Source organism: Natrix helvetica (assembly GCF_964273705.1).
Source record: "Natrix helvetica genome assembly, chromosome: 1".
Classification (NCBI taxonomy): Eukaryota; Metazoa; Chordata; class Lepidosauria; order Squamata; family Natricidae; genus Natrix; species Natrix helvetica.
In genome coordinates this window covers 35839898-35862498 of record NC_138548.1, presented here as the reverse complement: position 1 = coordinate 35862498, position 22601 = coordinate 35839898, and the positions used below count along the sequence as shown (strand labels likewise).

Here is a 22601-nt window from a genome sequence, read left to right as displayed (position 1 = left end):
TGATTAGAGGACTGACACCACAAATGGCAGAAGATATGAGACTGTTTTGCTACTGGAAAGATACAGGTTGATAGATGGAAGAGTATAATTTAAAACTAGTTAAATTTAGTGAAATTTAGTGACAATAGATATAGTTAAATAAATAATTGATAATGATAATAATGTATACCATGTGTAGTATTATGATAAGCAATAATGGGATATGAATATCCCATGAAAGGAAGATTAGAAATTCTTTTGGATTATATATAAAGGTTAATAAAAGAGAACTAAGTTAGATACAGTTAAGTCTTGATTATTAGGGGGGGAAATGATATGATACAGGATATAGTCAAATAAAGGAGGGATAATGATAACGTATATATAGGTATGGGTACAACATAAGGAAATTGGATGTAAATTGTGAACAGTGATTTGGAAAGAAGGATTAGAAAACTTTGTTATTAAATATTATGGATGTTTAGCTAGCATAGGACATAAGGATTCAGTGTTATTGGAGGCTTTTAGAAATAGTAAATGAAATGCCAGTATGTGGTTATGTATTAAATCTTGGTATATTTTATGATGAAGGATGTTTAAACAATTATAGTCAAATGAAAATGGAGGTATGATGATGGTAACCTGTATAAATATCTGAGTTAAAATACTTGAGTTAATATGAATTATGTTTGTTTAATGTGGAAGAGATGCACGTAAGCCTTTTTGTAACCAACTGATGCACTTTCTACAGTATGTAAAAAAGGATGTGCTGTGTTTGTTTTGAAAATTAAAAATAAAATAAAAACTTTTATTAAAAAAAAATTCAGATGCTTGGCAACTGGTTCATATTTATGACCGTTGTTGTATCCCAAGGTCATGTGGTCAACCTTTGCAACCTTTTGACAAGCATAGTCAATGGGAAAGCTAGATTCATTTAACAAACTGGGTTACTAACTTATTAACTGCAGTGGTTGACTTAACAACTGTGGCAAAATAGGTCATAAAATGAGGCAAAACTCACTTAACAAATGTCTCAATAACAGAAATGTTGGGTTCAATTGTGGTCGTAAGTCGAGGACTTCCTGTATACCTTGCTTTTATCACCTTTTGTATTCATCTATTTGTTTTCTTTCAAGATATCCTTTTTCACCTACTAAAGTCATTTTATTTTAAATCAAGAGAGAGTATTCATTTGGTAAGTATGCTTGAATGGGACATTAGTTAAAAGTAACTGGATTAATTGTACTAACTTGTTTCCCTATTAGAGACAGCAGCAGAGGAGTTTTCAGTTTTTTCTGATACTTTGAGAGCCAAATCTTAAGTTTTTCTGCCTCTACCAGAATTATTTAACAAATAGAATCACATAGCTAGGAATGAACATACACCTCTCATCTGGGCAAGGAATTTCAATCTTGGTCTTTCCTATGATACGCTTTGTAAAATTCAGACAAATGAAACTGCTATGTGCAATTATAGCTAAGAGCAACTTAGAAAGAAAACTAATGTGATACTCAAGCCAGCTGGTTCTCTGTATTTGTGGGGTGGGTAGAGGGGGAGTAGAGGGAGGTCAGCATTGATGAGGAGGAAGTGGCCTTACAGCAGGTGGAAGAAGTGATGGCAGGCTGTGCGACAGAGAGAGAGGAGGTCTGTGAGATGGGGAGAGGAAGAGGGTCCATCTGTAGAGGAGTGTCTAGGGCACAATCCATATTCTCAAGGGAGACGTTTCTTGGAAGAAGGTAGAACAGCTGGAGTTTGAGATGGAGAGCCAGAAATAAATGTGATCGAAGCCTGGTTCTGAAGCTCATAAATAAAAATTGAGTTGAGCAATAACTATTTCAATCAATCAGTGGCAGATTTTATTTTTATTTGTTTGTTTGTTTTGGGATGGCAAGTAGAATATTTTGCCTGGGTTGTGAATAAATAACTCATTCCTGTCCTTTAGGCCATTAGTTGGATTTTTTTTTAAAGAAATAAAAATTGCCTGTAATGCTGCATTTTTTTCTGATTGCTGCCATTTTCTTTACAGCACATAAAAAATAGACTCTTTTTCTTCACCTTGAGAAAGTACCTAAAGTTCTCCTTTGTCTCCAGAAAGTACCTAAAGGTTTCCTTTATTTCCAGGTGTCTCCTCGTTGTCCCCCAATTGATCCTGTTTTAACAACCATAACAATTACTTGCTCAGAGGTCTGGGAGAAAAGTCAACACTCTGTATACCAGTATAACTGGTACTTTCCACTGGGTTTGACTTGTTGGTAAATAATTACTTTCGGCAATATAAAATTTATGTTGGTTGATTTCATTCCACGTGTGAAGTATTTGCTACTGATGAATGTACCAGCTGCTACACAATAGTTCTTGGGCAGTTGTTCCTAGAAAAATAAGGAATAAAATGTGAAATGTGGATGCTTCAGCAGAAATCGGTTACTAGAGAAACTCTTATGTTGAGCATTTAGGAAAATTTTATTTGGATCAGTAAGTCAAAGCTGCCTTTAGTTACTTTAAATGTAGAACTGTGACCTTAAAGAGGCTTTACTTTTTACACATGAGGAATACAAACCAAATACATTATGTTCCTATAATTGTTCTAATAAACTATTTTGTATTTCAGGAAATTATATTATTAAAGGTATATGTTCCAATGAGCTCTCTATACTTACTGCTTAGTCAGTTAATGTACCTGGGCTCTATTCTAAAAAAAGAAAATGACAGTAAGGTGTGTGCGTGTATATATATTTATAGTGTTCTTGAGCATTTCCAAAGTATGACCTTGCTTCTTCACAAAAGAAACCTTTTCTCAAGTACATCAATCTAGATAAGGATATACAATTAATTGCTTGTTCTTTAAAAAGAAAAAAACCCCAGCAATCAGCATTAAGATAAGTATGCTTTTAAAAAAGAGAAGCTTAATGAGTAGTTTTGCCCCAAAAGGTCAGGTTTATCAGTTTATTTGCTTAAATAAGACTGTTGCTTTGAGAAAACAGCAGGCTAATTAGTGACACAACCCATTGTTTTAAAATACTTGCACTGCAAAATGTAAATGTGGGGAAAAAATTCTCCACTTGTCAGAATGAAAAATGACAATAACAGAAAAATAATATGTAGGACATCTGTTTTGACTTTTCTTTTCTTTTTTGAGGTTACACAGGATTTTTAAAATGCATTCCAGGAAAATAATATAGAATTCAAACCCTAAATTGCAAGCAGATTAAAAAGTAAAACAAAGCTGGGTTAACATTTTACAAGTTCAGTAGCTAATACTATTGTGAAATTGTTAAAGTCTTATCTGGTATGAAATTGCTTTTCAAAAACCTTTCTACTGCAATGGAAAAATAATGCATTAAATCACAGATGGAAGTGTGTTATCTGGGCATGTCCAAGAAACACTGAACATTTTCTTTGAAAGTCATGAATTCCAGTTGCTAAATCAGTACCAGGTATATCTTGTGATAAATTAATAACTTTTTGCCAGCCTAGCAGAATAATTGCTGGAGCTATTGCTTATTGCAGGGGTGTCAAACTCGTGTCGTCACATGACTTATTGGGACTTTCCCCCCTTTGCTAAATTGGGCGTGGGCGTGGCCAGCCCGTGACGCATTTGGCGAGTTTGACAACCCTGGCTTATTGGATGGGAGAAACAGTAGTAGATGAATGGCAAGATTCTCTTTCCTCCCCTCTCAGTTTGTCTAGCATATGTGTAGCATGTATTGATGCATTTGATTTTTCATTTATAGAAGACTTATAGTTATATCACAGGGGTCAAACCCAATTGCGTCATGTAACGTATCATGAGTGTTTCACTTTTGCGGAGCTGGGGTGGGTGTGGTCTGTGCGTGATGCATCAGAGAGGGAGTTCATTTCTAATAAATGGACTGGAATTTCACTCAAAAGGTATAGTCTAGAAATAGGAATGAATAAAAATTTATCTTCAATAATTTTTTAAAAAATATTTTTGTTTTTTTCTTGCTATTTGTAAAAAAGTATGTAAAAATTCTCAAGTGACATTCTGCTTCAATATGTTTTTAAAAAGATGATTGAATAAATACAATATTTGACCACACACCGAGTAAATAATATTTTTCTGCAAGAAGCTGGAGAAAGTATGCTTTCCCTTTTGAAGCTGACTTTAATAAACATGATAAAAAAATATTTGTTTATCATGGAGTTCGTATTGAATGGAAAAGCAGATGTACTCATTGTTGCATTTTATATTATGCATCAATTTATTTATCAATTAATTAGTCTGTATTAAAAAGGTAAGATATTTGCCAGTCCATGCAGTTTCTGAATTACTTTAGGGTCAAATTGTGAACTGTTAGAAGATGGAAAAGAAAAATGGGTAACCAAAAATTTGGATGACAATATTAAGAGATTTTATTGATAAGATGACTCTTCAAAAACATGTTTTCTATTTTAACGTGCTGGGGATGGTCAAAACAATGTATAGCGACCATTTTTTTTTTTTTTTTGAGGGGGAAGGAATGGAAGGAAGGAACCTGATTGAACAAAAGTAGTGGTGGGGAGAAGCAAGTATTAAAAAGGATTTCTGCAATCAACGTATGTATTAAGTCGTACCATTTATATAGTAAAAGTTAACTGATCAAAACAAAGGGCAAAAGTGAGTTTTAAAAAAATAAAATCTAAAGTCAGCTTTCTGAAATATAGGACATGTAGTCATTTTTTAACTATATCCTGTAGCAGTAACATTAGTATGAAAAAAATATCCCAAACTTACGAATCATTCTTAATTCTGGTTCTTCTTTTCTCCATTTCAGGAGAGTATATTAAAACATGGAGGCCAAGGTACTTTCTGTTGAAGAACGATGGAACATTTATTGGCTATAAAGAGCGACCTCAAGATGTTGACCAGCGAGAATCCCCCTTAAATAATTTTTCAGTGGCTCGTAAGTATTTTACAATATACAAGCTTCAATATCTGTCCCTAACAAATTGCACCTTTTGAAAATGATTTTAGCTACTTAAGTCATTTTTCCGCTAACGTGTATGTACGACATACTTATTATACATGGCTATGTTCATGGCCAAACCATATTTCAAAACAAAAGGAACACACACAGACCTAAATTAATAGTTTGGAAATAATTAGTATTGATTTAAAATTAATTCCCCTTTAAATGAAACTAACCAATTTATAAAAGCATGTTTGCACATGCACAAATATAATTCTCACACAAAACATACAAGTACATACTTGTTCTTCCTTCCTTCCACCAGAAACAGCCAAAGAAAGAAAAGATGGAGAGGAGAGGAGAGGAGAGGAGGAAAGAGGTAGAAAGAAAAGAAAATATAAGGGGTGTGGGTGTTGATCTGCTGCCATCATTGCAATCTCATAGAGATGAGACACTAAAATATGTGTGGAATCCAGACTTTCCATCCAGGGACTCCACAGGCAGTTTTTGGAAGTCTTTACTTTTATTGATATGCAAGCTCTGCTCTACATGTCTTATGAATAAAAGAACATACCCTCCACTTCCAAGATAAATGGCTGGGGGATTTTTTTTTCTTTTCATGTAACTTTTAGTAGCTGAATGATGATTTGGTTACCCCATATATACTTATCATTATTTTTATAGTCATTTTTTAGCGAAAATGACCCTTCCTGCTTAAGAGGAAAGTTTAGCAAGTTTGGAAGCTGCAAGGGGTGGGTGGGTGTAGAAATAGGCAATAAATAGAAGAAACAAGAGAGAAACCCTCCAAGCAGTCCTTAATAGAGGAATCTGTTTATTAGGCCTAGGAAAAAATTCTGTCTGGGAAGAGGGAAGGTAAAGCTAGCAAAATGGATTGATTATCTGGTCAAAATCCTGAATGTTGCAGGATCTACTTGCAGCTTATCTGCTTTAAAGCCCTGTGTAAAAATATAACACCTTTAAAGAAACAAACCTAGCAATACCTAAGGCAATTGTTACACAGCGTCAGAACTGCATGTCAACAATTTTTAGTCTATTGATGGCCCTAACTTAAAAAGAAAGCGAAACAGATAGAAATGTGCAAACTATTTAACAAAATGGGTATTGCATATTTTTATTAACATAAAGCTCCCTTGCACTCCCCTTCACTCCCTTTTATTTATTTATTTTTGCTATATTTTATTTCACCTCTTGTTTATGAAGCTGCTCTCCAGTTTGGAACATAGCCATAAACAACCTACTTCTTATAGACAAAGTGATGTTTCTGAAGCATCATAGCAAGTAGCCTTGAAATTCCGTCATGTGTTTGTCCTTCTGAAAGTCATGTTCTCTGTCCTAGTATTTCCGCTGTCCTTTCCCTCAGTTTCCTAGAAAGCCATTTACAGATAAAAGGAGATGGATGGAAGGTTCTTTTCTCCACATTTATCAGTCTATGGGGTGATGCTAACAAAGGCAGGGAAAGGTGTTTGACACTTCCATCATGTCATGTGAAATCTGACTCTTTTCTTGTTTTAAGTGCTTGGGGTAGAGTAAATATTTTGACATTCTAGGAAGATACTAGGCTAATTTAGGGTGCCTCTCAACCACATAATGGTGATTTGCAACTGAATGCACTGGTATCTGTTTATGTCAGAAACATTGTTCACCTCCTACTTATATTTCAAAGACCCAGCCACCATGAATGAATTGGAGTTTAGAGTTCTCCTAAGAACAGACTTTTTAAATACACTTGAACTTCCTTATTTTGGTGAAGAAATGTATTTGGGGAAGAAGGAACAGTTGATCACAAATAGGAATTAATGATATTTTCATCTGATTTAGTTCTCTTTTGAAAAATGAGGAATTAGTTGTCTGTGTGTGATGCAGGTTTATAAATGTAGGTACTACAAAGATAACTAAATGAGAAAAGTATATCTGAAAATATGTATTTTTTCCATATCTAGGTATAAGCACTTGACACTTATAGGCAACATAGAAATATTGGAACTTGTCTTTTATTGTTTCAGAAAATTGTTCCATCCCTCCTTGAAGATCCAAGACATTTATACTTTATATATGTAAATCAGGTGGTTCCTTCAAGCGCCCCAACTATGTTAAATATTATTGCACCATACAGTCCCCAGCTGTGATTTAGTTAGAATTCTGATCTGGAAATTTCCCCATTCAAAACCTAACATGATTAGTTTCTGATTATTTTAAAACATAATATAGATACCAGATTTGTAGAAATGTCACTCCTTGTCACTTAAACTACAAGGTCTTCCAGATGAAGCTAACTTTGGAGTCATTATCTCTTCATAAAAATTAAGATAGGGTTCATTTGTCAGCTAGTTTGTTTAATTTGGGTTCATTTAATAAGCTATAGTTTCTGGGTTCATATATCTCATTAGACCATTATGCAGGGTTCATAACATAATGCTAACCAAACAACACTGTCTCAGTCTTGGTCTATAAAGGTTATGATTTAGTGCAGACTTTGCCTTATTTTGTTTTATTCTTGGTGTATTGTTGTCAAAAATGTCTAGTTGATCTGCTGGAAACAACAAGAAAAACCCACAACTTATTTGCCTCTACCTGTTCACCTCTTGTAAAACACAGGTTTGCATTGTATATTTTCTGGCAAATTGTTTCACGAAGCTTGTCAGAGTTCCTCCTAAATATCAATCTACTAACATAATCTTTTGGCAAAATATTTCCTGATCATTTTCTGCCTCTGCTTGCGTTTTGTGCACTACCAGTCAAAATTCTGCACAATTTAAGTCTCTACAAGATTCAGGAATGGGTTGCTGTTTTTTTCCTCTCAAGACAAATTTTTGGAATGTTACAATATCTCTGAAGAAGTCAATGTGCTTTGAATTCAGCTTCCACCACTGTACTCCTAATGAGTTAATGGTCTTATCTATTTCTTGGCAACACTAGAGAAGTGGTTTGTTACTATCCTCTTTCAGGATTTTTAGTTTTATTTCCTCGCCTAACTAACAGGCTCAAATTTCTTGGTAGTCTCCCATAACCAGGTCAGGCCCAGCTTAGCTTTGTGATTGACTAATTGTTTCTGTTGCATCCTTTGTTTTCCATGGGGAAAGAATCATGGATAGACTAGTCTAGAATATTTTCCAGCAGATCTCCTTCCCCTTCTCAAAACTCAGCATCTAAATCTAAATGTCATTAACTCCTTAGAAGGTTGGTGCTTTTTCCTTACACTTAAATCTTGTTGCCACATTTTGAATTGGAATCAATAGAATTGTTCAAACAACTTTGAGTTACTGTTCAGCCATTTTGCGTTAAAGATACATATAATCTTATTGGCATGCACTGAAGTATTTGAAATGTATTAAGATTCAGGAATGGTGATTTTTAAGAAATGGGAACTGCCTGAAAGATTTATTATTGCATACTGGAAGGAGAAAACTATGTCTCATTTGCTGATATTATATGCATTGTTTTCCCACATTTGAATTAGTATTTTTTATCCACAAAGTTGCAAATAAGATTTGAGGGCAATAGGGGTCAGGTGTTTTTGTTTTGTTTTTTAAACAGTTTCCCAGCCCTTTTTAAATTCTGCTTTTCCATTGCTTATGATAATTAAATTTGACTATTTACTTCATTAAGTAGCTTGCTAAAATAGAAAATTAAAAGTCTCCCGTGCAAGCGCTACACCTTCTGGGGAGAAATCATATTGTTTGTATTTTATGTTCTACATCCAGTCAGTTTTGCTGTTCAGTTTTGATGATATTGGATATCTAGACACAGGAGCCTGAAGCTGCTTTCCCTACAAAATAATGGAAACGCAAAATACTTAACAGTGGTTCAGCTAAGCAATGGCAGATCAGGTGATGGTTTTCCAGCTGAGCTTTGGACCTACCCGTATTTCAGAACGTATTTCAGATCCTGCCTTAGAAACTTTGAAAATTGTAAGAAGCTATTCCTGCGGTCTTCCTTTTCCTGCACTATTCTTCAGCTCATTACATTTGTAAACCTATTTATTGTAAATATGAAAAGGGGTGTTTGGCACATTTCCTAACCTGCATTCACTGAGGTTCTGTTTGGCCATCACTCTATCTGCTTTTAGGGGACACGGTAGCTCAGTGGCTAAGACGTTGAGCTTGTCGATCAGAAGGTTGGCAGTTCGGCAGTTTGAATCCCTACTGCAGTATAACAGTGAGCTCCTAACCTAGCAGTTCAAAAGCATGTAAAAAATACAAGTATAAAAATAGGGACCACCTTTGGTGAGAAGGTAACTTAGTTCCGTGCGCCTTTGGTGTTTAGTCATGCCGGCCACATGACCACAAAGACATCTTCAGACAGCTCTGGCTCTTCGGCTTAGAAACAGAGATGAGCCCCGCCCTCTAGAGTTGGGAATGACTAGCACATATGTGTGAGGGGAACCTTTACCTTTACCTGTCTGCTTTTAGATCAGATGTAGCTCCTTGCTCTTTAAATAATAATTTGCCGGTTTGTCTATTTTTTCCCCTTTGTCTGATACGTTAAAAGTGAGGAAATAAATTGATACCATAATGAATAAATTAATTAATAACCATGATTCTAAGCAACTTAATGGAGTTGAAGATGATGATGCAAGAAGCAATCTTGATGAAATATAGTATGATTATTTTTCTTTAAAGCATTCTACAGGATTTTTTTTCAGATAAATTTTGCTTCTTGATGTGTTCTTGTAATGATTGAGCAGGGTAATTAGACAGCATATTGTTCACTAAACAAAACATTTCTCTGTGACATTCTTGAATTATAGTGGTTATTAACTGACAAATCTCTTATTATTCATCTTGTTGTGTACTTTTAAAGATTGCTAGATCAGCAAGCTTAACAAATATCAATGGGAGAGTGCTGATTTAGAGGAAACATGTCGATTTTAATTGGTCTTATTCCACTGCTTGTAGCATACAGCAATAATAGTACAGTTTGTCACATTTGAGGTCAAAATAATTTTAACTCTCTTATGACATTTCCTCTTCTAGTCTTTTCTTATTAGACTACTCAAAAAATGCTGCAAATGAATTGGGTTGGGGTCAACAATTGCTGAGGGTGGACAGAATAATTTTGGCCCACACCAGAAAAGTATTCATCTGGTCATTGTTCTTGGTATATTAAGGCTTATCCTTGCTTCTGGGAAACATAAATCCATAGGTTAAGACAGGCAACAAAAACAACTAGAATTTGATATTAATTTAGATTTTTTACCATTATGTTATTAAAGAATTGGATTCCTACAAGTCAGAAGGTCCAAGTCTTATACCATGACAGGGAGATAACCATTCTGAAGCAGATCCCCCAAAAAATTAGGGAGAAAAGGAAAAATTATTCGCAACTGGCGAATAAACTATACCAGAAGGGGGTGTGGTTTAGATGGTTGATGCCTGAAGGGATGCTGATATTCTGGGAGGAGACAAGAATCAGAATCAATACACCCATAGAGGCACAGGCCTTTATGGAAAAAAATAAAGTGCACCTAGAAAAAACAGAAGACTCTACAACGGTCATACAGGACACGGGAGGGGCCGGAGCTCTGCCAGCGGGGGGTGATGGGGCAACATCAAGAAAGCTCAGATCACAAAAATGAATAAGAAAACCACGTTGTTATAAACAGACCGAAAGTAATAATGAAATTATATCTAGACTATATATTATAATTGTATAAATTGATTGAAATTTTTTTTAGAACCAATATGCTGATTTTACACGACTTGGTATTAATGTTTTATACATAGATGTATCTTATGAGTTTGGAGGGAGGGGGCGTCTGCCATACTTGCAACTGCCAAAATTTGTACACCATTCCACCTACCCTTTTCCTTATAAATGTTTTAAAAAACCAATAAAATTTTCTGAAAAAGTCCGGTTCCGCCGGCGGCGGCGACGGGCAGCTCTTTGCCCGCTCCGGCTCCCCGGTGGGCTTCCCCACTCCTTGGGGGGCACAGGACACCCCGCAGAGGGGTCCTGCCGGAGGGGCGGCATCGCGGAGGACTCCTGCAGCGGCGGCGGCCGGCGGGAGGTCTCTCGCGCGCCCAAGGCACCGGGGAGCAAGCTCGGAGGGCGCTTCGCGTTCCTGCGCCTCGCGCCTCGCTATAAGCCGACTGGAGAATGCAACAATTGAAGGAAGCAGCTGCAGTGCGGTGAGGTTGCTTCTCTCTTCATCCCTTATTCTGCATGAAGAATTACTCAGCTTTTAAAAACTTTAAAATAACTTTCGGAGCATTTTGGAGGTGCGGCTGGAGGGAGGGGTTTCCCCCCCCCCTTGGACAAGCGGCGAGGAACAATTTTGCTCTCAGCCCCCGGGGAAGGAGGAAGGGGGAGAGCCAACGAATGAAGCCTCACTCAGGCTGAGATGATTTTCTTTTCAATTTAATCCTACATATTACAGTGATTTGAGGACTTTTGGAACTTTTTAAAACTTTGTTATGCCTCTGTGCCCAAAACTGGCAGGGCAAGATGGCACACTTCCGTTGTCTTTATGAACTGTGAAACCTGACTCCACCTTTAAAATTCAGGCTTCCGGTCTTTGTCTCCATGTCTCCGTGAAATTAAAGAAAATCAAGCCCAAATATATAAGAACTCACAAAGACTGAATCTTGTGGAAGGGGGGGTGGAGGAGGTGAGGGGGGGGGGGTAGAAGCTGTGCAGAAAGGGAACAAAGATCTTGACATCCAAAAGATGAAAATAGAATTTGAGAGAATGTCCTATTACCTTAGATTTCAAAATGTTATAGAAGAAGATGGGGAAAACATAAGGGACATCATGATAAACATCCTGGCTGACTACACAAACAAAGAAAAACAACAGATGGGGTGGGATATAGACCTGGTTTATAGAGTGAACTCAGCTTATGCTAGAACTCACAATGTACCCAGGGAGGTTCACATTAAATTTCTTAGAAAAAGCACAAGAGATGAAATTCTGGGTGTACAAAGGGGGCAAGCATTGACATACCATGATATGGAGATAACCATTCTGAAGCAGATCCCTAAGAAGATTAGAGAAAAAAGGAAGAATTATTCGCAATTAGCGAATAAATTATACCAGAAAGGGGTGTGGTTTAGATGGTTGATGCCTGAAGGTATGCTGATATTCTGGGAGGAGACAAGAATTAGAATCAATTCACCCATAGAGGCGCAGGCCTTTATGGAAAAAAACAGAACACTCCTAGAAAAAACACGAGACACTACAGCGGACACGCAGGACACGGGAGGGGCCAGAGCTCTGCCAGTGGAGGGAGATGGGGCAATAGCAAGAAGACTCAGATCACAAAAATAAACAAGAAAATCATATTATTATAAACTGACCGAAAGTGATAATGGAATTATATCTGGATTTTATACTGTAATGTCTAATCTGATTGAATTTAGTAATAGAACTAATATGCTGATTGTAATCAATTATATACCAATGCATTATATATAAATGTATACTATGAGTATGGAGAGAGGGGCGCCTGTCACACTTTGCAACTGCCATAATTTGTATACCTGTCCATTTACCCTTTTCCCTATAAATGTTGAAAAACCAATAAAAATTTTTGTTAAAAAAAAAAAATCTGGAAAAAAAAAAGAAGAAGGTCCAAGTCTTCTTTTTGCCCCCTTTTCCTTCTTGTTGAGGAGACTGATCCTTCCAAGAATATACTGTAGTTACAACTAGATGTATTGGTTGTGTGGCAATAAGAAAAATGCTGTCCCTGTATCCTTTGGATTTGGATTTTATTTGGATTATAGTGATACACAGATACACAGCAACTATCAAAAGTGGGAGAGTGAAAGTTTCATGCGATCATTTTAGGTAATCTGTGTCATCTTTCCCCTGTGTTAATAATTAATCTAATACCCTTGAATTGTATTGGTCTGTAACTCCTCTAGTCTCTTCTCATTGGCCAGGCAGATTCCGGGTTGTAGGATATGTAGTCCAAATCTTTTTGAGGGTATCAGATTGCCTATACATACTTTATTCATTTGTTTCCATTTAATTGTCCATATATGTCTGGCTTAGCATTTGCTCATGGATAGGAAAAACGATTACTCTTTATTGTCTCTGTGCATCACATTTATGGGACTTTGACCTATTCAGTACTGACTTTTCTAGGAAAGTCCCAAAGCTGAGCATTATGACGGAACTGATCTTCTAATGCACATTCCTTTCTGTGAGCTATTCCCCTGCTTCTGTTCTTCTGCCACATTGGCAATGTTTTGAAGTGCCTTGATCACTGCTGAGTATTCAGCCATTGGTGTTCTGTTACTTCATTCTTCCTGGTTGCCCCTCTGTCCTTAGCCTTTTTATTTTCTTTGCGTTTGAGATAGGGTTTGTTGAGGCTTTCCTCTTGACCTTTGGCCTCAAGGCTGTTCTTTTGCACATATGTGAGCTGCACAAATAAGCCCCTTGACAGCAGCTGATAGATATTCTCTGGCTTTCTTCTATCTCAGACAAGGCCATCAAATTGACACTCATGTGAGTCTGCCATAATCACTTTTCAAGGCTTCATACTTCACTTTGGGTGCAGGTGCTTTACTGTGACTCCAACCATACCATGTCCTGGGACTTCAGATAGTTCTGGCCAAACCATCAATTTTTCCATAAATAGATTACTGGACAGAATTTGTAAAAGGCAGCTCCTTTAGATCTGGCAGCCATGAATGAGCAGTAAGCAAGCTGATAGTTTCCCGATGATGTTTTTGAATGCAACTCTTATAGTTGCTGAAGCTTATTGAAGTTATATTCCTAATGGTCTGGATAATGCCAGGTTATCTACTCTGGCAGAATTGTTTTATGAATTCAGGTTCAGTTGAAAAAGTGATGCCCATGAGTACAGAATTAAGACAAATATAAACAGTGACATTTCCTCGCCTAAAAATGTGCACTTCTCTTGGTAAAACTTATTTTCTTTAGTCATGTAAATGCACCCTTTTTTTAAAATCTACTTGAATTCTTTCAGTAGGATGCAGAGTATCCTTGGTGTGCTTTGAATGAAGACATAAATCTTCATTTCATTAGAAAAAAGCAAAGTACTTTTTTAAAAAAATTAATTTTCAAAACAAACACAACACAAAGAAACCTCCTTTTTTACATACTATAGAAAGTGTATCAGTTGATTACAAAAAACTTTAGTGCATCTCTTCCACAGTCATCAATCATAATTCATATTAACTTAAGTACTTTAACTCCAATATTTATACATATTACCCTCATCATATCTCCATTTTCATTTGACTACAATTGTTTAAACGTCCATCATAAAATATATCAAGATTTAAAACATAACCACATACTGGCATTTCATTTGCTATTTCTAAAATCCTCCAATAACACTGAATCCTGATGGCCTATTCTAGCTAAGCATCCATACTATCTAGTAACAAAAATTTCTAATCTTCTTTACCAAATTACTGTTTACCATTTACATCCAGTTTCCTTATGTTGTACCCATACATAGATATTTTCCTTTGTGTCATTATCCCGCCTTTATTTGACTGTATCCTGTATCATAACAATTTCCTCCCTTATAATCAAAATTTAACTAAATTTAACAGTTCTTTTTTATTAGCCTTTATATATAACCAAAAAGATTTCTAATCTTCCTTTCATGGGTACCATTCAAATACTCATATCCAATTATTACTTATCATAACAATACATATGTATATATTATTATCATTATCAATTATTTATTTGACTATATCTATTGTCACTAAATTTCACTGTTTAACTAGTTTAAATTATGCACTTCCATCTATCAACCTGTATCTTTCCAGTAGCAAAACAATCTCATGTCTCCTGCCATTTGTGGTATCAGTCCTCTAATCATCTCCTTAATCAAATTTGTATGGACTCCTCTTAGCAACTCATTGCTTATTAAGTCTCTCGTGTAATTTTGATGCCGTTCTTCTGTTTCCTTAATCAACTTATCTTTAATTGTCAGTGGTGTTATAAATGATGTTGCTAATAAAATTTCTCTCTTTAAATCCATAAATTCTTTTGTTTTTTCTTCTTCTGTATCTTGCCAACTGGGGTAGAGTTCCCTTCCATTTAATTCCTTTTTCAGTATTTCACTCTTTCCATTTCCAGACACAAACCAATCACTATCGATATCAGTGGATTTAATTTCTTTATGGTCATTTTCCTCTTCGGTTTTTAAGACTCTAACCCCCACTTCTTCCACTTGATAAACATCTCCAACTTCTTCATCATATTTTACTGTTAGATACCCTAGGTTTTCCAACTACTTTTCCATTCTCTCAAATGTATTTGATAATTTCTGAATTTCTAACAATATCTTTTATAGGCTTAAAATTTCTTTCTGCTGTTGAAGTTGTGCCATTATCTCCAGCTGACAAACACTGCTGCTCTGGCTTAGAAGGTTTTTACAGGATTAAACATAAATTCACAGTAAGATCTTATTTTCACTTTTCTCTGGTTAAAGATATACTTCAAAAGAACGTCTGTCTGCTTTTCTTCTTATCACTCTCTATAAACAAACAGTGAGACCTTGAAGTGCCAAGCCAGAATAATCAGTGAGGAAAGTAAGAGTGTTTTGTTTCCAATACAAAAACCTCCAGCCTTTGAGCCTTTTTGTTTTGAAAGGCTTGCATAAATTCCATCCATGAACATAGCATTTAAAAAGTAAGATAATCCACTGTCCAAAACCATTCAAAGTTTAATTCCGCCGCTTGTTTCTTCTGTTCTCAAATTTAAATTAACTGTAAGTTTTTTATAGGCAGTCTCTTTTAAAACGGCAAAAATTCCTCACCAGCTGGAAACACTTCTCTTTCTGTATCCTTCTGTTTTGGAGCTGCCCCGACTTCATCAGCCTAATGGCTAGATTTTCTGTTGCCGGCTCGAAGAACTTCTCTTGGATCCATCAGGGACTTTGCGATGTCCCTGAGATCAGCAAGAAGTATTCTTCCTGTTCACCGTCTCTGCGGGATGGTTTAGGTCCGATTGGACCACCTAGGGGCAAAAGTATCGGCTGTGGTCTCAGAGCATCGAGACCACACCACCGTATTGTCGCAACGCTGGCTCCTCCTCCAGAAAAAAGCAAAGTAATTTTTGAGGGGCTTCACAATTCAGCAGGAAATTAGGCATAAATATGTGGCCTCAAATGCAGCAGCGTAGAAAGAGAGAAAGAGAAGACAGAGGAAAAAAATTCAGCCAGTGATGATGACTACTTAATCTTATTGTAAGTGTGCAAATTGGATCCTTTTAGTTTTAAAAGGAAGCCTGAACTTTGAGTTGCTGCCTTAATAATGCCAGCGTATAAACACAAAAGCATCAAAAAATCTAAAGATTACAACTGAAATGTGCTACATTCTCTTGATAGTAGACTATGTTTATATCCCCATTATTAACACTTGGACTTCAGTAAGCAGGTCTTCTTTGGAATTTGGTATTTAAATTTAAAAGAGGCTCTTTTAGCTCTTGAACTTCATACAGCCACTTAAGAGTGAAACCAGAATGGTATTAGATGGTGACATTTCAGTGAAATGGTTGTCTTCTTGATGCTTCCTCTTCATCTGATTACAAGTAGCCCTCGCTCACCGACCTTCCATTTGTCAACCATGTGCTGAATAAGAATACTTGCAGCCAGCCTTGGACTTCTGGCTGTTGCAGCATTCCCAGAGTCATGTCGTCATCATACAGGTGCTTGGCAACCAGCTCACACTTACAGCGGTTGCAACCATCCCACAGTCATACAATTGCCATTTGTGATCTTCCCTGCTGGCTTTTCATAAGCAAAATCAATGGAGAAGCCCGACAGGGAAAGTCACAAGTCCACTGTGGTTAGTCTCCCCTTCCCCTGCTGCCTTTTTGCGCACCACACTGTTCCTAGGCCTTCCTGAGTTTACACAAACATATAGAGTACACATACTGCATTCTCTTTCCCTGGGCCTCTCCATGCCCTGCAGGTATTGTTTGTAACTCAAGGACTACCTGTAGTAGAGTAAGGGTGAATTAGGAAAGCTGTAAAAGGTGCAGTATAAAAATGCCAATGAGCTGAAATCAGTTCTTGGTGCAGGATTTGAGTTATGTGAAGGCAGTTGTGCGTTTCACAAAATAAGGTGGCTTATTTGGCGAGCTCTTTGTTATGGTCAGAAATATTCAATTCAATTTAGTTTATTACAGTCATAGACCAGAGACCAGAACAAATAAAAACACTCAGTAAATGTACAATTATAAATTCTAGTATAAAATAATAAATAACAACTAAAATCTATGATATGTCAATTATACATGGTCTACCTATACTAAATGGTCAGAAATATGGGACGCTATTTTCATACTCTTTAATTTTTATATGCTTAGTGAAATGAGCACAACATGTTGTTTTGATTTGGGGCCAGGCGAAAGTGTTGATGGCTTTCCGTATCATAAGGCAGCCACTGTAAGTGAAGTCCCACTTTAATCTGTTCTGTTAGTCTCTTTCTTGAAGAACTACCATATTTTTTGGAGTATAAGACGCACCTTGTTTCCTCAAAAAAGAGGCTGAAAATCTGAGTGCGTCTTATACATCGAATACAGATTTTTTTTGCCTCCCGAAGCCCAATCCCTTCACCAAAATGGCCAGGCATACCCTTATGGAGAGCTCCTGGGGGCTGGGGAGGGCAGAAATGAGCAAAAAATGGGGCGTTTTTTGCCCCCCCCCCCCCCAGCCTCCAGCAGTACTCTATAAGCCTCCATAAGGCTATGCATGCAATTCTTTTGACAAAAAACAGGCTCGTTTTTTGCTCGTTTTTTACCCCCCCCCTCTCAGGAGCATTCTGTAAGCCCCCCTCCCCCCCAAGGCTATTCATGCCTTTTTTTAAAAAAAAACAGGCCCGTTTTTGCGAAAAATGGGCCGTTTTGGGGAGGTTTGCAGAGTGCAAAAACTTTTTTTTTTCCTTTTGGAAAGCTCTTTAACTGATTGATGAGAATTACATTTATCAAGTGCTGTGCCAGCAGAAACAAAGTCTTAGGTGCTGCAGATTGTCAGCGATTTCCTTCTCCAGCACATGGATAAATACCCCTGGAAACATCTACCTACCTACCTATCTATTCTCTCTCTCCCTACCTATCTACTGTATTTCTCTCTCCCTCCCCCCTCTATCTATCTATGTACCTACCTACACACACACACACACTCTTCCTACCTATTTGCTGTATTTCTCTCCCTCTCCCTCTATTTCTCTCTGTCTATCCCTCTACCTACCAATCTACCTACTCTCTCTCCCTCCCTACGTATCTACTGTATTTCTCTCTCTCTCTCTCTCTATCTATCTATCTATCTATCCCTCTACCTACCTACCTACCTACACTCTCTATTTCTCCCTCTCTATTCCTCTCCCTACCTACCTACTGTATTTCTCTCTCTCTCTCTATTTCTCTCTATCCCTTTATCTATCTACCTATCTAACTACTCTCTCTCTCTCTACCTACCTACCTACTGTATTTCTCTCTTTTTCTCTCCCTCTCTATCCCTCTATCTACCTACCTACCTTTTTAAAAAATTTGCCTCTTCAAAACCTTGGTGCATCTTATACTCCGAAAAATACGGTACTTACAGAGATTTTTATGCCTGATTAATCACAACTGTTTGCTGGATAAGAATAAAGACAAATGATTATTTAAAACTGCTTACGTACCATGACTTTCTTCCCTCAATCTGTGCTAGAGTGCCAGTTGATGAAGACAGAGAGACCTAAACCAAACACATTCATCATCAGATGCCTCCAATGGACCACAGTAATTGAAAGAACATTTCATGTGGAGACTCCAGAGGAGCGGTATGTTTCCTTCAGTCTTAAATACAAAAACAACTTGCAAAAGCAGATGTAAATGTTCAGCATTATTAGAGAGCTCCATCTTCTCAAATGCTTCCCTTTTTATTGGTTTGGTGCTGTGGGGCTTTACAGTCTCATTTCCCATGAAATTCACTTTTATCAGACTGGCTTGGGAGGGAATAAAGAACTCTTGTATTGCAGAAGGAACTGCTTGCAATTGTGCATCACTAATAAAAGTGTGCATTGCATGCATACACAACACAGTCTAGTACCATGATGACGAACCTATGGCACGCATCCCAGAGGTGGCACACAGAGCCCTCTCTGCTGGCACGTGCGCCGTCGCCCCAGGTCAGAGCTTCGTGGCGTTTCTTTCGTGAGCTTTTGTTTCCCTGCAAACGACGAAACAGAAGCTCACGGAAGAAAAAGATCTTGCTGCGCTGCCGGTGTTGGGATGCTCCCCTCCCGCCAGCCAGCTGGTCTTTGGGTCTCTGCTGCACATGCATGCATGTGCGCATGTTCATGCATGCACACATTTGTGCACGCGCACCTTTCAGTTTGGGCATGGATGCATGCAATTTGGGCACTCGGTGGATAAAAGGTTCATCTTCACTGGTCTAGTATTTCTACCTCTCCCAAAAAATTGCCTTCAAGTATGTTGGACTGAAATTTCTGTCATCTGTTACCAACCAGGTGTCCTACTGTCCTATATAATAACTAGAAGAACACATTTTACTCCAGACCAGAATTTAAAATACCTTAGGAAGGAAAATGGTGCTTCCTAACAGTATTCCTATTCCTGTTTTCTAATATTCCAAACATGATTGAAGCCCAATTATTTTTTGGAAAGTAAGCTTGGAAGTAAGCTTTGCATTTTCCCCTACTCTTTTCCAAAATCACACATCACAATGAAATATTTTTTTCCCTTAGGGAAGAATGGACAAAAGCCATCCAAACAGTAGCAGACAGCCTTAAAAAGCAAGAGGAAGAAAGCATGGATTTTCGATCTGGTTCACCCAGTGATAATTCTGGTGCTGAAGAAATGGAAATTTCAATGACAAAACCAAAACACAAAGTAGTAAGTATTATTTTTCAGTCACACACACTCATGTGAATTCCACATGTCTTTCCGTGTCATAAACTGCCTTTTTCAATATGGTACCTGCCAGTTTCTAAAATCCTCATGTAGTCTCAATGCATCTAAAGACCATCAAATTGAGAGACCATCAATTTGAATATCTTTTGTAGCTTTGTGTTCTTCAAGTTATTTTGATTTCAGCATTTACTATCCCTAAGCAATAGCTGTGTTTGGTTGGCGTTTAGAAACTGTTGCAGGAATGCCTGGGGTAACTTTAGATGAGTTTCTTCTTCAAAAGTTAAAGGAGTTTAACATTTTCTGAGGGGTAATGCCAAGCCCTTGTAGAGGTGAGGGACAAATTATATGGTTGGATACAGTGCTTTCTAATAAAAGTTTACAACAGGCAGAGAAATATCTAGAAGGCTGGAAATTGAATTAGGTTTAACCATATCTGCATTTTAGACTGTAAGGCAGGTATAGCTTAATATAAATTAAATATAAATTAAAGAACCCTGGTGGCACAGTAGTTAGAATGAAGTATTTCAATCCTGATTGGCTCAGGGTTGACTCAGCCTTCCATCCTTCCAAGGTCAGTAAAATGAAGACTTAGATTGTTGGAGGCAATATGTTCACATTTGTAAACTTCTGAGAAACTGCTCTAAAGCACTATGGAGTAATATATAATTGTAAGTGCTATTGTTATTGTTAATCTGTAGCTTATCTAGGGTACTAAATTTGTTGTACTTACAAGTAGGAAAGTTTAATTCATTTACTTAGGTCAATGTTTCACAAACTCGGAAAATTCAGGCTGTATGAACTTCAACTCCCAGAATTCCCCAGCCAATAGCATTCTGGGAGTTAAAAGTCCACACAGCTTAAAATTGCTGAAGTTGACAAACATTGCCTTAGATAGTGACATACATTGAAACAGTTGTTCATTCAGATAATTCTGGAATACAGTTAGTAAGGTATTTCTTTATATCTCTGTATAAATGCATAGAGTATCTGGGTTCATTCATCTTTTTAAGCCTTAATTTGTTCAGTTTATTTTTGGTTTTTAGCATAATGTGCAAGCTCAGCCACTATGATTTATCCTTCTTTTGAAAATCCTGAATTCATGTGATAAGAGAACTGGTTGATTTAAGTTGTCAATTATTTTCCTTCATTTACTGTTTAATTGGCCTATAACATTTTAAACCTGTCTTCGACAGACAATGAATGAATTTGAGTATCTTAAGCTCCTGGGAAAAGGTACTTTTGGAAAGGTCATTCTGGTGAAAGAGAAAGCAACTGGACGCTATTATGCCATGAAAATTTTGAAGAAGGAAGTAATTGTTGCAAAGGTAAGATTGTTGTGGTTTACCCTTGTAGAACAGTAGCGATGCTGAATATGTCAGGACTTTTTTTCAAACTTGAGATTTTTGAACCTCAAGATGCATTTCATCTCATTTTATGAATTAAATTCTCAGGGAATTGAGATCATTTTTTCCCAGGGGTGAAATGCTATCGGTTCACCTGAACCAGTAGAAAACAATGCTTTAAAAAGTAAAAAAAAAGATCCGACAATTGTGCGGCACAGCTGATTGTTACACAGCTGACCGCCTGAACTTTTTTATTTACTTTTTTTAGCATTACTGGGAGAACCAATAGTTAAAAAATGCTTTAAAAGGTTTTTTTTTTAAATTGGCCATGTCCACCCAGTAACATGACCCCACCACCAAGCCACAGAGTCGGTAAGGAAAGTTTTTGAATTTCATCACTGTTTTTTCCCTAATATGACATGAAGCCATAGATTAGTACTAGCTGTACAAGCCTTAATATCAGAGTTAGGCAAGCTATGTTTTGTGCAATTATATTTGGCAATTAAAAGAATCGGGGCATAACATTGGGATGTGAGAATCTGTTCTGTTCTTTGAAAATATGTTGCATAACCCAGTGTAACTGAAGTCAGTCAATTAATAAAACCTGAAATTGTCAATTTGAGCAAACTTCATACATAAAATTAAGTCAGCATAGTTGTTTTTGGTCTGGTTCTGGATGATATCTGAACCCAACTGCAGTGGTTTGTAACCCATACTTTATGGATTGGCATTATACGTGAGTTAGATAACTATAGTTGAGGGACAGTCTCTTGCCGGTCACATCTACCCAGCCCATCAGAGCAGGGAAGCAGGGAATGTTGCAGGTTCCATCTCTTAGGGAAATACATCTGGTGGAACCCAGAAGAAGGACCTTCTCCATGGTGGCCCCCTCTCTCTCTGGAACATCATTCCCCCAGAGATTAAAATGGCCCCCACTCCAATACTCTTCCAGAAGGCACTGAAGACCTGGTTCTGCCAGTGGGCCTGGGGAGCTCAGAGCAGGATGGAGCCCATTAAATGGCTCAAATGAGGTGCTGTCACCGGGGCAGGGGGTGATTTTATTATATTAATTTATTATATGACTCTTCTTTTATTAGTTCTATTGTTTTTATATAAGGTTTTATATTCTGTAAGCCGCCTTGAGTTGCTATGTGCGAATAGCCTGCAATATAAATTCCCCCAAAAAACAAATAGTTTGTTCAACCTGAATTGATCTGTGGTTATCAAATCTAATTGGAAACCCAGCCATGTTGCCTAGATCAGTAGAGACAGACAGACAGACAAAATCTGATTTATCATAATCTTTTTTTGAAGAAACTTCCTGATGTTAGTGCTTTTCCTAGCATTTTGGCTAAAATTGGCCATATCACATAGGTTAAAAATATTTGTTAATTAATTATACTATGGTGAATGTGTGCCCTTCCAGGCATTGAATTCCAGCTCCCATCAATCCTAGCCAGCCAAGTCAATGATAAGGAATGGCAGGATATGTAATGTATTTTGA

General features: G+C 37.2%; 1 protein-coding gene across 4 annotated transcripts in view; it reads left to right on the top strand.

Annotated features, from left to right (window-relative positions):
* AKT1 (AKT serine/threonine kinase 1) overlaps positions 1–22601 on the top strand; it is a 158732-nt gene that overhangs the window by 111958 nt on the left and 24173 nt on the right. For all 4 annotated transcript variants that reach the window (XM_081969877.1, XM_081969878.1, XM_081969879.1 and 1 more), the window contains exons 3-6: positions 4752–4880; positions 18550–18661; positions 19589–19736; positions 20948–21079. In XM_081969877.1, the coding sequence (XP_081826003.1) occupies positions 4752–4880; positions 18550–18661; positions 19589–19736; positions 20948–21079 (521 nt within the window). The remainder of the gene's footprint in view (positions 1–4751; positions 4881–18549; positions 18662–19588; positions 19737–20947; positions 21080–22601) is intronic.